The 17,248-nt window shown below is 50.7% G+C and overlaps 1 protein-coding gene across 2 annotated transcripts in view; it reads left to right on the forward strand.

Moving 5' to 3' along the window:
- Positions 1-17,017, forward strand: part of EPHB2 (EPH receptor B2) — a 212,060-nt gene extending 195,043 nt beyond the window's left edge. For both annotated transcript variants that reach the window (XM_070458892.1, XM_070458893.1), the window contains exons 10-16: positions 6,188-6,310; positions 6,882-7,129; positions 8,957-9,172; positions 10,514-10,663; positions 11,945-12,138; positions 13,931-14,086; positions 16,813-17,017. In XM_070458892.1, coding sequence (XP_070314993.1) covers positions 6,188-6,310; positions 6,882-7,129; positions 8,957-9,172; positions 10,514-10,663; positions 11,945-12,138; positions 13,931-14,086; positions 16,813-16,921 — 1,196 coding nt within the window. In that variant the 3' untranslated portion in view covers positions 16,922-17,017. The remainder of the gene's footprint in view (positions 1-6,187; positions 6,311-6,881; positions 7,130-8,956; positions 9,173-10,513; positions 10,664-11,944; positions 12,139-13,930; positions 14,087-16,812) is intronic.
- The last annotated feature ends 231 nt before the right edge of the window (positions 17,018-17,248 follow it).

Raw genomic sequence — 17,248 nt, forward strand, 5'->3', positions numbered from 1 at the left:
GTTGATCCTGAATTCAAACTCATAAAGCAACTTATTTGTAACCATTATTGCTGGCAGATCCAGAATTCAAATCCAGGTCTCTGGATGCCTGGTTCCTCCTTCCCTCATCTTGAATTTCCCACATGGGTTCAGGATGGCACGTGACCCTGTTGGTGACCCTGTCATAAATCATCCAAACAGTAGCCCAATATTTTCTGAAGACTCTTGACCTGCCAAGGTTCTCATCCAACTTCAGTTCAGAAAATGTCCCTCCTGGGAGCCAGGCCTTGTGCAAAGCTCTGGCCACAAGGAGCTCATGCTCTATCCCAAGACACAGGTGGGGAAGCACCCAAAATAAACCGGTAGCTTGGCAGTTGTTAAGTGTAGACGTTCAAGGCAGACAACTTGGATTCAAACAACACTTCTGCCACTAACTAGCTATGTCCATGTCCCCTTGGGCAAGTTATTTCTCCTTATTCTTTCATTCATTCATTCATTTATGGCTGCACTGGGTCTTCATTTCTGTGCACAGGCTTTGTCCAGTTTTGGCGAGCGGGGGCTACTCCTCATTACGGTACCCAGGCTTCTCATTGCAGTGACTTCTCTTGTCTCGGAGCACAAGCCCAGTAGTTGCAGAGCACGGGCTTAGTTGCTCCACAGCAGGTCGGACTTCCTGGACTAGGAATCGAACCTGTGTCCCTTGCATTGTCAGGCAGATTCTTAACCACTGGACCACCAGGGAAGCCCCATTTAGCCTTTCTTATACCAGTTTCTTCATCAAAAAATGGAGGGGACTGTTAGGTTGGACTAAATGAAATGGCCGTTTTTATAGATCAGGGGGAGTCAAATATTGACGATTTCATAGGGCTCCGTCTCAGTCATTCAGTTCAGTCCAGTCGCTTAGTCATGTCTGACTCTTTGTGCCCCCATGGACTGCAGCACACCAGGCTTCCTGTCCATCAGCAACTGCTGGAGTCTACTCAAACTCATAGCCATTGTGTCGGTGATGCCATCCAACCATCTCATCCACACGGGTTCAGTCTAATAGTAGTATTTACCCAGAAAGATTGTCAGGGAAGATTAATTGGGTCAATACCTATTAAGTGCCTGGAACAGGGTCTGGTACGTGGTAAAACCATGCTAAACTGTGAGCCAGTCGTGTTATCAATGGTGAGGTGAAACCAGAGGATCACTGAAGCAGGAACAGCAGCACTCAGAGCCATATAGTCAAAAAGTATTTATTAAGTACCTACGGTGTACCACCCTCAAATATACTCTAGAGAAAACATTTTAGAGCAAGGGCTCATAACTTAAGAGTTCATAACTCCTAGAGCTTCCAGGGCCTGTGAACATTCCAAAATTATATGCTGACCATGGGCACATGCACACACGTGTGAATTCTTGGCCAGGAGCAGAATTCATAGCTTTCATAAAATTCCCGAAGGTATTCGTGACCCCAAACAGGTAGAGAGAGAAAACAAGGGCATGTCAGTGAGTGAGGCTAGTATTCTCCCAGTGAGCATTTATTGAGCACTGTCTGTGTGCCAGGCCCTGAGATTTAGCAAGAACAAGATAGACATGGCCTCTATGCCCCTGGGGGAGAGAGACTAAAGCAAGCCCTCACAGGCAGGAGTGTTCCAGAAAGGGGTGGTGGGAGACTGCGGGCCTGCGAATCCGGGAGCCCTGGTACAAGGTAGAAAAGTCATACAGACATCTGTGGGAGTGGGTGTGGGGACAGGGCAGTGCTAGCCTGAGAAGGCCTTGGTCCCCTCTGGAGGGATCCAGGCAGACTGCACAGAGGAGGTGGCATTCGACCTGGACACAAAGGAAGAAAGGGGTGCTCCAGGTAGAGGGAACCACAGGAACAGAAGCAGAGCGGCCAGAAGCTGTGAGGCCTGTCCGGGACCTCTGAGTGATTTCTTGTGCTGGCATGTGGAGTAGCAGGGAGCTGTCAGTGGAGGCCATTACGGAGCATTGGAAGGCCAGATGAAGGCACTCGCCTTTAAGGACCTCCTTTAAGCCAGAGGTCCCCAGGGACAGTTTCGTGGAAGAGAATTTTTCCACAGACCAGTGGCAGGGGTGGAGGGATGATTCAAGTGCAATCACATTTATTGTGATTTCTATTATGATTTTTATTTCTATTGTGATTATTAGTGTGTGTTAATCACTCGGTCATGTCCAACTCTTTGCAACCCTGTCCATGGAATTCTCTAGGCAAGAATACGGGAGTGGGTTGCCATGCCCTCCTTCAAGGAATCTTCCCTTGATCCCTTGATCCAGGGATCAAACTCAGGTCTCCTGAATTGCAGGCAGATTCTTGACCATCTGAGTCACCAGGGAAGCCCCCTGTTATTATTACATTGTGATATGTAATGAAATAATTCTACAATCCACCATAACTCAGAATGAGTGGGAGCTCTGAGCTTGTTTTCCTGTAACTGAACGGTCCCGCTTGGGGGTGATGGGAGAGTGATCAGTTCAGTTCAGTTGCTCAGTCATGTCCGACTCTTTGCAATCCCATGGACTGCAGCATGCCAGGCCTCCTTGTCCATCACCAACTCCCAGAGCTTACTCAAACTCATGTCCATTGAGTTGGTGATGCCATCCAGCCACCTCATCCTCTGTCATCCCCTTCTCCTCCCTGCTCTGGGGAGAGTGATAGAGAGCAGCTATAGATACAGATGAAGCTTTGCTCACTTGCTTGCCGCTCACCTCCTACTGTGTGGCCTGGTTCCTGATGGGTACCAGTCCATGTGGCCCAGAGGGTTGGGGACCCCTGCTGGAAGTGATGGAGCCCTCCCGACTAGCACTCCTGTCCAAGGCTTGGGGACAGCATCTGATTGGCTGGCAGCAGCCAAGCAGGCTTTGAGCTCCCGTTGTGCTTCTCCTTAGCTCCCTGAACTGACCCATTCCTGTCCTCCCTCCCCAGCTGGCCCAGCAGGAAGAGCTTCCCCCAGTTCTGTTGGCAGGGAGTGAAAAGTCAGTCACCAAGAGCCACAGCCCAGACACTGAGTCTGGGTGAAAAAGAGAGCATCTCTGAGGGAGCTGATGCCCCCGCTCTGGGGAGGGCTGACTTGGAGAAGGAGGAATCACAGATGAATCCAGGAGGAGGAAGCATGGGCCAGATCTGGGTGGGTTTCCTTCAGGAAGCAGTGAGCATGGTGATTCAGAGCAGTGGCCCTTGGCTCAATTATGACAGGCCTGGGCTCAAATGCTGGCTATGCCATTTGCCAGCTGTGTGGCCTTGGACAAATTACTTAGCTTCTCTGAGCTAAAGTTTTCTCTCATGTGAAATGAGAATAATGATCTCATTCAAAAAACTAAGATCATGGCATCCCGTCCCATAGCTTCATGGCAAATAGATGGGGGGGAAAGTGGAATCAGTGATTTTATTATCTTGGGCTCCATAATCACTGCAGATGGTGACTTCAGCCACAAAATTAAAAGACCCTTGCTCTTTGGAAGAAAATCTATGACAAACCTAGACAGCATATTTAAAAGCAGAGACATCAGTTTGCCAACAAAGGTCCATCTGGTCAAAGCTATGGTTTTTCCAATAGTCATTTACAATAGTAAATAGTAAATGACTATTGTAAATGACTATTATTATTGATGTGAGAGTTGAACCATAAAGAAGGCTGAGTGCAGAAGAATTGATCCTTTCAAATTCTGGTGTTGGAGAAGACTCTTGAGAGTCCCTTGGACTGCAAGGAGGTCAAACCAGTCAATCCTAAAGGAAATCAGTCCTGAATATTCATTGGAAAGACTGATGCTGTAGCTGAATCTCCAATACTTTGCTCACCTGATGCAAATTGCCAAGACCCAGACCCTGATGCTGGGAAAGATTGAGAGCAGGAGGAGAAGGGGGCGACAGAGGACAAGATGGCATCACCCATTGAATAGACACGAGTTTGAGCAAACTCAGGGAGATGGTGAAGGATAGGGAAGCCTGACGTGCTGCAGTCCATGGGGTCGCAAAGAGTCGGACAGGACTGAGCAACTAAACAGCAACCTCTAGGATTTGTTGGGTGGAGGAGATGAGATCATACATATAAAGAGCCTGGCACAATGTTGGGCAGAGACAAAGGGCTCAGAAACTGGAAACTGGTATTGTTATTCTTCTGTCTCTATCATCTAGATTCTGTCAATCTACACACATTGAGTGTCAACTGGGTGCAGAGCATTCATTATGCAGTGCACCAGGGAGGGATGAGAAAAAAATGTGCACCCATCCCCCCCTTCCCAGGTCCCACGATGGTGGGTTTTTTAAATAATCTCACTTAATTACTATGGTTTTATCTTTTATTTATGTAGGTTGTGCTGGGTCTTCGTTGTGGCACATGGGCTCAGTAGTTGCAGCACACGGGCTTAGTTACCCCACGGTATGTGGGATCTTAGTTCCCTAATCAGGGATCAAACCCGAGTCCACTGCATTGGAAGGCAGATTCTTAACCACTGGACCCCTAGGAAAGTTGCAAGACGGTGGTTCTTAACCTCTTTTGAGGTCAGAGGCTCCTCTAAGTCTGCTAAAAGTTTTGGATCCTATGCCCAGAGAAACACAAATATACATATATATGTGTATAAAATTATAAGGGAAATCCAGAAAAAAATTTTCTATATTCAGAGATAGATTTTTGGAGAACATTTATTTTCAACAATATTTATTTATATAATTCTAAACTATAAGGAGCATAAATTATTTTTCTAATCCAAAAAGACAATAATAATGTATTCCATTTCAGCAGCCCCCCTCAACACATCCTGAGGCTGCCAAGTGGTTCAAAGACCCAAATTAAGAAAACCTTGACCTAAAGGGCTAGACAGACACCCACATAAATAATACAAAATAAAACTAATGTGTTAGAGCAGTGGTTGGCAAGCTTTTCTGTAAAGGGTCAGACAGTAAATATTTTAGGTTTTGCAGGCCTTATGGTCTCTGTTGTAACTGATCAACTCAGCCACAGGAACGTGAAAGCAGTCACAGACAAAGGAATGTGTGTGGCTGTGTTCCAATAAAACTTTATTTATGACACTTTATTACAAAACGGGCAGTGGGCCATTTTGCCAACCCCTGTGTTAGAGGTTCCAGCTCTTAGACGACTGGAATGTCTGAAACTAGAGGCGGAGAGTGGTCAGCTAACAAGTCCAAGGTCACGCAGCTGAGCAGGGTTGTGGCCCCACTCACCAACTTGCCAAGCCTTGCTACGGTCCAGGGACTCCAGCACCCAATTCCTCGAGCTGCTGCCCCCAAAGTCACAGCTCCTGGAGCAGGGGGAGGATGCGGGCAGGGAGCTGGGGACCCAGAGGCAGGCCCCGGCTGGGTGAGAGCCAGATGGTCTGGGAAGTGGAAGACCAGTCCTTTGGGAGGAGGAACGGGGGATCGTCTTTCCCTTCCTCCAAAGCACGTTGCTGACTCACTACTGAGGTCAGATTTGGGTCTTTAGTATCCAAGTTACCATCTTCCTTTCTGCATCAAAAATAAAAATCCGTATCAGATCAGCAATTAAACTCATATGCCCCGTATCCAGCCTCCTGCTGATCACCAAGGAATATGAGATCCAGAAAAGTTTGAGACTTGGCTAGCAGAGGGACCCGGGAGGTGGGCCTAGGAGCTGTGGGTACTCAGATGCTTGTGAGGCAGCCCCTCCAGTGCCTGGGATGCCTGAGACAGCCAAAAAGTCTCCTGAGCGGAGAGAAGGCTTGAATTAGGCCTTGAAAAGCAGGGAGCTCTCCTTAGCAAAAGACCAAGAACACGGTCTGTTGCCTGCTCTTTCTGTATTTTTGTTCCAATTCCCTCTGCTCCTTTCTTGTCTTCTTCTTCCTTTACTTTGCACCCCCTGATTCTCTATCACAAGAGTGACAAGCCTATCTATCCTTTCATGCCCACGCTCGGACAGACATTGTTAATCAATCCCCACAGTCTTTTGGCTGCTGGAGGAAGCCCTTGTTAATCAATTACAGTTGGAACAAAAATGAGAACCTATTTGCTAACCCTCTGACCTTTCTGTTCCCCTCACCCTTCTACTTAGCTCAGTACCCACCTGCTCACCGAGACCCAGAGAGGTCAAGTGACAGTGCAGGGGGTTGCCCAGCTCTTACTGGGGCCCTGTGGGAGAGTTCTTCCCCCCACAGAGGGACTGGTTCACACTTTTCCATCTGTCCACCTCTTGAGTCTGTGCATGTGACTGAACCTGACCTTCTCTCCCAGTGACCCCAGGCATGAAGATCTACATCGACCCCTTCACCTACGAAGACCCCAATGAGGCAGTGCGGGAGTTTGCCAAGGAAATTGACATCTCCTGTGTCAAAATTGAGCAGGTGATCGGAGCAGGTAGGTGACTGGTACCCTCACAAGTACCATGGCCTCAGCCATGGGTGGGGGGGAACCACCCCAGTGTGTACTCCTGGGGTGGAGGGTAGGATGCCTAGAGGACCCTCCAAGGCCTGAAGACTCAGAATATCCAAGGTGCATGGGCTCCCAAAGATGTCCAGTAAAACTACCTCATCATCACATGAGGAAACAGGTCCAGGGAAGGAGCTTGTTCACATCAGAGGCCGAGCTAGTTCTGGGACCCGGTACTCTGGACTCTGTCTAATGCTTTGTCCTTCCTGCCATTCATCCCAGGTCCCTCGCTCCATCTCGCCAGGTCCCCCTGCATCCTCACCCCTCGCCCAGCCAAACACCACAGGTTGGCCACAAAGGGTTTACTCTTCCTCCTGAAGGTGGCTGAGACTCTTTGGGGCCCTTGCATTCTCTAAAGGGATTCTGTGTCTGCTAGGATTAACTGAGCGTGGAGGAGGAAAAGGCTCCTGCAGCCCCCAGGGGCAGAGGTGACAGGGAAGAGGGAGGGCGCGTCCACCTGCCGAGTGACATCCTGCCTCTTTCGGTGCGTCTGTCCCAGGGGAGTTTGGTGAGGTATGCAGCGGCCACCTGAAGCTGCCGGGCAAGAGAGAGATCTTCGTGGCCATCAAGACCCTCAAGTCGGGCTACACCGAGAAGCAGCGCCGGGACTTTCTAAGCGAGGCCTCCATCATGGGCCAGTTCGACCATCCCAACGTCATCCACCTGGAGGGCGTGGTCACCAAGAGCACACCTGTGATGATCATCACTGAGTTCATGGAAAACGGCTCCCTCGACTCCTTCCTCCGGGTAGGGAAAGCCAAGAGCGGTGGGGCAGGAAGAGGAGCAGTGAACAAACACAGCTTTATGTTGTCAGAGCCTGAAAGGTCTTGGAAGGATCATGGTCAAGAGTGGCTTGCTGGCTGCCACTTTCTATTCCTTTACCCACGGCGTGCATGCATGCCAAGTCACTTGTTGTATCTGACTCTTTGCGACCCTATGGACTGTGGCTGTCCAGGCTCCTCTGTCCATGGGATTCTCCGGGCAAGAATACTGGAGTGGGTTGCCATGCCCTCCTCCAGGGAACCTTCCTGACCCAGGGATAGAGGGATTGAGCCCACAACAGGCATTGCTAATAAATCCCAGACTCTCTCCCACTAAACCCAGATGCAATCTCAGAATCCTTCTCTATCGGGGAAACCACAGCCAGTTGATCAGTTGGCATACAACCTGAAATCTGTTCCCTCCAAGCACTTAGCCAGCCTTCTCTTTACGCCCAAGAGAAAAACTGAGGCTCTAAGAGAAGTAGAGTGTGCCCAAGGTTACCCAGAGGCTCGAGATGAGAGCCAGGCCTGGAACCAGGTCTCCTGACCCTTAGTCCAGAGTTTTCACCAGGTTTGGATTTCCCCACAGCTGTACAGGGAGAGAGTTTGGAGCACAAGTCAACAGAGAAAAGTTCCTAGGCCCCCCGAGAGGTCACAGGCAACCAGCTAGACAAAGAGCACTGACTAGGAGTCAGGAGTGTGCCATCGGAAGGAGAGGGGAAACTGGAAGATGGGAAGTGACACATACATACTACTATAAACAGAATCTTCCCCAGCACCAGGGTCTCCTCCAGTGAGTCAGATGCTGGGAAAGATTGAAGGCAAAAGGAGAAGAGGGCACCAGAGGATGAGATTGTTAGATGGCATCACCGACTCAATATACCTGAACTTGGGTAAACTCTGGAAGGCAGTGAGGGACAGGTAGGCCTGGCATGCTGCAGTCCATGGGATCAGAAAGAGTCAGACAGGGCTTAGCAACTGAACAACAACATATATATATACACACACATACACACACACTCATAACTAATGAGGACCGACTCTATAGCACGGGGAATTCTTCTCAGTACTTTGTAATGACCTAAATGGGGAAAGAATCTAAAAAAAGAGTGGGCGTATGTATAACTGATTCACTTTGGTGTACACCTAGAACTAACACAACATTGTAAGTCAGTTATACCGCAATAAAAAAAAAATTTGTAAAGAAGTATGCCATTGAACTACTTGCTATTTAACAAACATTTACTAAGCACCTCGTATGTGCCAGGAGCCTTCCATGCACCTTCTCGTTGAACACTGAGTGCCCTAGAAGGTGGGCATTACTTATTCCCATTTAACACACAGTTGAGGAAACAGGGGCTTCCCAGGTAGCTCAGCTGGTAAAGAATCTGCCTGCAATGCAGGAGACCTGGGTTTGACCAGTCGGTTGGGAAGAGCCCCTGGAGAAGGGAAAGGCCTGGTATTTTGGCCTGGATAATTCCATGGACTGTATAGTCCATGGGGTTGCGAAGAGTCAGACACGACTGAGCGACTTTGACTTTCAAGACTCTGAGAGGTTAAGTCACATGTCCAAAGTTGCACAGCCAGCAAGGGGTAAAGCCAGAATCCAACCAGCCCCAGAGTCCATATTCTCTCCACCACACTGAAACCAGCCTCCTCTGGGCCTTTCTAAGGCCCTGAGCATCTGAGTCCTTTCCACAGGGAGCCCAGGCCAGGGCAACAGGTCCCGGTCTGGTGTCCCTCTGTGAGAACGCTCCAGAGATCTGACGCACACGCTTCCATTCACTCTGTGTTTTCTGCACTTCTCCCAAAGCAAAATGATGGGCAGTTCACAGTCATCCAGCTGGTGGGCATGCTGCGGGGCATCGCGGCCGGCATGAAGTACCTGGCCGACATGAACTACGTCCACCGCGACCTGGCAGCCCGCAACATCCTCGTCAACAGCAACCTGGTCTGCAAGGTGTCTGACTTCGGGCTCTCACGCTTTCTGGAGGACGATACCTCAGATCCCACGTACACCAGTGCCCTGGTAAGACAGAGGCAGGAGACAGTGAAGCCGCGGGGCCGGGAAAGAGGGCAGATGTCCATCTCCCCCTACAACACGTTCCCACCGACACTTGCTCATGCCAAGCGCTGTTATAAGCCCTGGAGAGGTAGAGACGTAAACCCCATTTTCTGCCCTCTTGGAGCTCACAGGCTGGTGGGCACAGGTGTGCAGAGCACCAAGCGATGGGGCAGAGTCAGACCCCAGGCTTAGGAGGCAGAGGAAGGCTTACCAAGAGGGAATGATAGCTGAGCTGAAAGCCAAGTGCCAATAAAAGTTTGTCAGATGCTGTATTCTCACGGGCAGGTGTGATGGGCACACAGGCTGTTGGGGAAAGTGGTGGGCAACCATGCTAGAGAGGTAGGCAGGGCCACATCTCGGAGACCCTTGATTGCCCAAGCTCAGGACTCTCTCCTGAAAGCTGTTAGGGTTGTTGAAGAGTTGCAGGGAGACAGGGTGGGGTGGGGGGTGGTTGTTTTGTTTTTTGGCTGTGCTGGGTCTTCACTGAGGCATGCAATTGCGGCTTCTCTAGTTGCAGCTCCAGAGCATTGGCTCAGTAATTGCCGCGGATGGGCCTAGTTGCCCCATGGCATGTGGGATCCTAGTTCCTCAGCCAGAGATCAAACCCACGTCCCCTGCATTGGAAAGACGAATTCTTAACCACTGGACCACCAGGGAAGGCCCTGTTGAAGAGTTTTAAACAGAAAGGAATAAGACAGTACTTGCCCTCGAAGATCTCAGAGGTAGTTCAAGTAGAAGCAGTGAAAAAGTGAAATGAAAGTGTTAGTCGCTCAGTCGTGTCTGCTTCTTTGCGACCCCATGGACTGTAGCCCACCAGTGGGGCTCTCCAAGCAAGAATACTGGAGTGGGTTGCCATCCCCTTCTTCAGGGGAAGCTTCCTGACCCAGGAATCAAACCCAGGTCTCCAGCATTGCAGGCAGATTCTTTACCATCTGAGCCACCAGGGAAGTGGAGGCAGGCAAGCAGGCAAATGAGATGAGTACCACTCTCCAGGAGACGTGCCTCCTGATGACCTCAGTCATAGGAGTAAGAGCATGCGCCACCCTTTGTGGACTTAGGGAAAGCTGTGCAGAGGGACTTGAAAGATGAGGAGGAGGTTACCAGATGACAGGGTGGGAAAAGGCGCTTCATGCAGAGAGAAGGTCACAGGCACGCGCCCGCAGGTCCAGTGCAGCAGGGCGAGTCTAGGGAAGCAATAAGGCACTTCGTGACTGTGCAGCGCAGGGCGGAGGGTAGGGAGCTTCACCAGCAGAGGCTATGTGGGCCAGCCTCCCACCCACTGACGCTCCCCGTTCTGCTCCCCAGGGCGGGAAGATCCCCATCCGCTGGACGGCCCCAGAGGCCATCCAGTACCGGAAGTTCACCTCGGCCAGTGACGTCTGGAGCTACGGCATCGTCATGTGGGAGGTGATGTCCTACGGGGAGCGGCCCTACTGGGACATGACCAACCAAGACGTAAGTCTGCAAGGAGTGGGCGCAGCCTCTCCGGCCAGCCCGGCGGGAGGGGAAGACCCAGAACTCCTGGGCTTTTGACCGACTTTCAGCGGGTAGGAGCAAGGCCTCTGAGATCCTGGGTCTGGGCAGCTCCCAGCACAGTGTTGGCTGATTCAAACATCTGCACAGGACCCTGGAGTCTCCAGGGGGGTCAGGAGTAGGAAAGGCCTGTGCATGCATGCTAAGTTGCTTCATTCGTGTCCAGGTCTTTGCAACCTGTGGACTGTAGCCAGCCAGCTCCTCTGTCTGTGGGAATTCTCCTCTCCAAAATACTGGAGAGGGGTTCCGTTCTCTTCTCCAGGGGATCTTCCCGAGCCAAGGATCAAACCCGCATCTCTTATGTTTCCTGCATTGGCAGGCAGGTTCATTACCACTAGCGCCACTGGGGAAGCCCAGAAAAGGCCCACCCATCCCCAAATAAGCAAATCTTCAGGATGCAGCCACCTGTGGCCAACCCTCGGCGACCACGTCTGCCCCTCAGCGGTTCACCACCCATGAGAGGGACAGGACAGTCATTCGGGGAACCAGATGGAGTTATCAGGTGCTAGGCATGGTCAGGTGGTAAAGTGAGGAAGGCAGGCGTCAAACCCCACAGGTGCTCAGGAAAGGGGACATGGGCATGATTAGCCAGGAGGTCTACACCGACAGCTGGGACTCAAACAGTAGTGAGACTCGAAGAGGTGAGGATTCCAAGTGGAATGAACACCCTGTGCCAAGGCCCAGAAGTGGGATGATGAGGACTCATGTTGGGGAGCAGTGAAAATTTGATCAGAAAGGTTGCTGAGGTTCAGTAGTGGGGTGTTTGAAAGTCCCCCTCTAGGAATTCTGATTTTCAACAATGCAGAACAGGGAATGAATACTTGAGCAGGGAGGATACCCACAGTCAAGCTGGGGAAGACAAATTTGGCCCTGCGGGCAGGACATCTTGGAAAGGTGTTTGGGCTCCTTTCCCCTAACAGAGCAGCCATAGGGGGGTTCCTCATAGGAGGGTGGGCCTGGTGGACCCTGAGACAGAGGGTATCTTGGGTGCTGAGTGGAAGGGGAGCCAGACGCCCAGCTTCCAGGCCAGACTGAGGTCGGAGATGGTGGGAACCCAGCAGAGGCACATACTGGCTCTCCCTGCAGGAAGTGGAGATGGTTGCTATGGCAACCAAATAAGCCTGTCCTGCAAGGCACTGGGGGCAAGACCAGAGAGCAGATGCTCTTCCCTCACCCCCACAACCCCTCCCTGCCCCTCCCCAGGTTATCAACGCCATAGAGCAGGACTACCGGCTGCCACCGCCCATGGACTGCCCGAGCGCGCTGCACCAGCTCATGCTGGACTGCTGGCAGAAGGACCGCAATCACCGGCCCAAGTTCGGCCAGATCGTCAACACGCTGGACAAGATGATCCGCAACCCCAACAGCCTCAAAGCCGTGGCGCCGCTCTCTTCCGGGTACTCCCCCCGCCCCACCCCTTTCCCCAGCGCTGCCTGGCCCTGCCCCCTCCTGGGATATCTGAATTGAGACGGGGAAGGACAGTGCTAGGGTTTTGGGGGGAGGCTGCCTGCCTTGCAGTGCAGAGTGCAGAGCACAGGCTATCATGAGGAGGAGGAGGAAGCCAAGATGGGTGGTAGAGAAAGCATCTTTTAAAACGTGGTCAGAGAGGACACGTTTTAAAAGAAATTATCAGTATCTTTTTGTAAAATATTTATTTGGCTGTGCTGGGTCTTGGTTGTGGCTTGCAGGATCTTTAGTTGTGGCATGTGGGGGATCTAGTTCCCTCACCAGGGATGGAACCCAGGGCCCCCCTGCATTTGGGAGCTCGGAGTCCTAGCCACTGGACCACTAGGGACGTCCCAGTTCTCAGAATCTTTGTGAATAGATTTATTCCTCACTCAGTTTCCTGCTTCACACTTAAACCTGGACGCTCTAACTTGCATTTGCATCCTCCTCAACACAGCCATGCTCACACGCACACACAGTCCTACACACATACATGAACGCACATTTGGGCACAAACACTCATGCTTATGCTCACAGTCTCACACACACAGATACACTCATTCCCAAGCTCTCAGGCGTACACACAACCATAGGTACCTGAGCACGCACATTCAGAAGCACTCACATACCACAGAAAACACAGGCACGCATGCCCCCACACTGGGGTTGCCATCCTCATGGCAGAGACTGGCTCGGGTGCACCGGCGTTAGCTTCAATGATCCGGGTGCTTCCCTTTGCCCAGTGGCCCCAGGGCACCCTGCATCAGACCTGCAGCCAACCCTGGCTCTCCCTGGGCAGCTTCCACAGGCCGGTCCCAGCCCTGCACATCCTTACTCTTCAGGACCCTCAGCCACGCGGGGTGTCTGAGGGGTGTCTGGCCAGATGTCCTCAGGGCCCTGGGCGGGCTGTGTCCAGAGACTCTCTGGGCCCGAGTCCTTCACCTGCCAGGAGATGTCCATGTTTGCCGCGGCCCATCCCTCCTCACCACAACCCTGCCTCAGCCACTCCTGATTCTCTGGATAAAAATCACTCTGAGCTTTTAGCCTCATGATGGTCTCTTCATACCTCACCTGCACGGAAATCACTCCCACCAGCCACAGCAGCTGTGTCTGGACGTTGGCGATGCAGTCCACAAAATCGGCTTACTGTAGCATAGCCAGGGTGGGGCAGGACAGAGAAGGGCGCTGGGAGAGGAAAGGACCAGTAATCAGCACAGTGATGGGCCTTCCCTGGGGTCCAGTGGCTACGACACAGCACTTCCAAGTGCAGAAGGTCTGGGTTTGGTCTCTGGTCGGGGAACTAGATCCCACCTGCCACAACAAAGAGTTGGCATGCCACACCTAAGACCGGGCATAAATAATGATAGATAGATAGATTAAATCAGCACAGTTAGTCCAGCTGAAACCCCCCCCCCAAAGCAGCAGCATGGAGACATGTCCCCGCCTCACCGCTGCAGTCCACCTCTCAGCAGTCCCCGAGAGGCTTCCCAAGACTGTCCAGATAGCCCCTGCTTTGAGCCTGCACACATGCTCTCACCTACTCACGCATACACGTGTGCACATTTATGTGGGTTCACGCCTGCTCTCCCACAGAAGTGGTCACAGGCATACACACTGTGTTCTCACACATGGGTGCACATGTGCAGGTACACGCAGCCTGCACCTGTGCTCACGCCCATGCTCACCCTCACCCCTAGGTCAGCACGTGCGCTGACCATACTTGCTGTCCACCCCACCCTCTAGAATCAACCTGCCGTTGCTGGACCGCACGATCCCCGACTACACCAGCTTTAACACGGTGGACGAGTGGCTGGAGGCCATCAAGATGGGGCAGTACAAGGAGAGCTTCGCCAACGCCGGCTTCACCTCCTTCGACGTCGTGTCGCAGATGATGATGGAGTAAGTGCCCCAGCCACCTCTACCCACTACTGTGAGCCCCCCTCCCCACCTATCCCGCCAAGCAGGGGGCCTCTGGAGAGTGAGGAATAGACAGTGTCTCAGCAGGGATATGGGGGACTAAGGAGCAAGATGGCCAATGCAGAAATCACATTCTATCAACACCCAGGTCTCCTGCCACCCACTGGCTTTTCAGTTCAGTTCAGTCGCTCAGTCATGTCCGAGTCTTTGCAACCCCACAGACTGCAGCACACCAGGCCTCCCTGTCCATCACCATCTCCTGGAGTTTACCCAAACTCATGTCCATTGAGTCAGTGATGCCATTCAACCATCTCATCCTCTGTTGTCCCCTTCTCCTCCTGCCTTCAATCTTTCCTGGTATCAGGTCTTTTCCAATGAGTCAGTTCTTTGCATCAGGTGGCCAAAGTATTGGGAGTTTCAGCTTCAGCATCAGTCCTTCCAATGAATATTCAGGACTGATTTCCTTTAGGATGGACTAGTTGGATCTCCTTGCAGTCCAAGGGACTCTCAAAAGTCTTCTCCAACACCACAGTTCAAAAGCATCAGTTCTTCAGCGCTCAGCTTTCTTTATAGCCCAACTCTCACATCCATACATGACTACTGGAAAAACCATAGCTTTGACTAGACAGACCTTTGTTGGCAAAGTAATGTCCGTGCTTTTTAATAAGCTGTCTAGGTTGGTCATAACTTTTCTTCCAAGGAGCAAGCATCTTTTAATTTTATGGCTGCAGTCACCATCTGCAGTGATTTTGGATCCCCCAAAAATAGTCTGTCACTGTTTCCATTGTTTCCCCATCTATTTGCCATGAAGTGATGGGACTGGATGCCATAATCTTAGTTTTCTGAATGTTGAGTTTTAAGCCAACTTTTTCACTCTCGTCTTTCACTTTCATCAAGAGGCTATTTAGTTCTTCACTTTCTGCCATAAGGGTGGTGTCAACTGCATATCTGAGGTTATTGGTATTTCTCCCAGCAATCTTGATTCCAGCTTATGCTTCATCCAGTCTAGCATTTCTCATGATGTACTCTGCATATAAGTTAAATAAGCAGGGCGACAATATACAGCCTTGACATACTCCTTTTCCTATTTGGAACCAGTCTATTGGTCCATGTCCAGTTCTAACTGTTGCTTCCTGACCTGCATATAGGTTTCTCAAAAGGTGGGTCAGGTGGTCTGGTAGTCCCATCTCTTTCAGAATTTTCCACAGTTGATTGTGATCCACACAAAGGCTTTGGCATAGTCAATAAAGCAGAAATAGATGTTTTTCTGGAACTCTCTTGCTTTTTCGATGGGATGTTGGCAATTTGATCTCTGGTTCCTCTGCCTTTTCTAAAACCAGCTTGAACATCTGGAAGTTCATGGTTCACATATTGCTGAAGCCTGGCTTGGAGAATTACTTTGCTAGTGTGTGAGATGAGTACAATTGTGCGGTAGTTTGAGCATTCATTGGGATTGCCTTTCTTTGGGATTGGAATGAAAACTGACCTTTTCCAGTCCTGTGGCCACTGCTGAGTTTTCCAAATTTGCTGGCATATTGAGTGCAGCACTTTCACAGCATCGTCTTTCAGGATTTGAAATAGCTCAACTGGAATTCCATCACCTCCACTAGCTTTGTTCACAGTGATGCTTCCTAAGGCCCACCTGACTTCACATTCCAGGATGTCTGGCTCTAGGTGAGTGATCACACCATCGTGATTGTCTGGGTCATGAAGATCTTTTTTATATAGTTCTTCTGTGTATTCTTGCCCCCTCTTCTTAGTATCTTCTGCTTCTGTTAGGTCCATACCATTTCTGTCCTTTATTGTGCCCATCTTTGCATGAAAATTTCCCTTGGTATCTCTAATTTTCTTGAAGAGATCTCTAGTGTTTCCCATTCTGTTGTTTTCCTCTATTTCTTTGCATTGATCACTGAGGAAGGCTTTCTTTCTCTCCTTGCTATTCTTTGGAACTCTGCATTCAAATGGGTATATCTTTCCTTTTCTCCTTTGCCTTTCGCTTCTCTTCTTTTCATAGCTATTTGTATGGCCTTCTCAGACAACCATTTTGCCTTTTTACATTTCTTTTTCTTGGGGTTGGTCTTGATCACCACCTCCTGTACAATGTCATGAACCTCCATCCATAGTTCTTCAGGCACTCTATCAGATCTAATCCCTTGAATCTATTTTGTCACTTCCACTGTATAATCGTAAGGGATTTGATTTAGGTCATACCCGAATGGTCTAGTGGTTTTTCCTACTTTCTTCAATAAAGTAAGGAATAAGGAATTCATGATCTGAGCCACAGTCATCTCCCGGTCTTGTTTTTGCTGACTGTATAGAGTTTCTCCATCTTTGGCTGCAAAGAATATAGTCAATCTGATTTCAGTACTGACCATCTGAGTGACCTTGAGCAAACCACAGGACTCCCCTTAGCCTGTTTTTTCTGTGAACTGGGATGTGTGGTAGGAAGATCAACAGAGATAAAAAGTGAACGAATGGATACTGAGTTGTTGCAGGGTCATGCAGGGCCCCTTCTGCTCTCCTGCAGCAAAGCAGACGTGTGCACCTAGGTGCCCTCACTCCCAATCCCCTGCTCCCCCATCTTAACATTCACTCACTCCAGCTCCCCTCCCCCTTTCCAGTGGGAAACCCCTGGAATAGCCCAGGTGGTTCTACCTGGATGGGGTCCCCCCACCCTCACATGTCCACGTGTGTTTCTCTTCCCAAAGGGACATTCTCCGGGTTGGGGTCACCCTGGCTGGTCACCAGAAAAAAATCCTCAACAGTATCCAGGTGATGCGGGCACAGATGAACCAGATCCAGTCGGTGGAGGTTTGACGTTCACCTGCCTCGGCTCACCGCTTCCTCCAGGCCCCGCCCCCTCCGCGCCCCCCAGCCGGCCCCTGGTCCTCGGTCCACCGCAGGGTCAGCAGCCACCTGCCAGGAGGCTACCGGCAACAGGAAGAACCAAGCATTGCTCCAGCCAGGAGACGTCACCAAGAATATGTGCAACTCAGATGATGGAAAAAAGGGAATGGGGACAAAAGAAAATAGATCCTGGGAGGGGGCGGGAAATACCAAGGAATATTTTTTAAAGAGGATTCTCATAAGGAAAGTGATCATCGTTCTTGGAGGAAAAAGAAGAAAAAAAGGGCTTGGGAGATC

The sequence above is a fragment of the Odocoileus virginianus genome, chromosome 30, assembly GCF_023699985.2.
Source record: "Odocoileus virginianus isolate 20LAN1187 ecotype Illinois chromosome 30, Ovbor_1.2, whole genome shotgun sequence".
Lineage (NCBI taxonomy): Eukaryota > Metazoa > Chordata > Mammalia > Artiodactyla > Cervidae > Odocoileus > Odocoileus virginianus.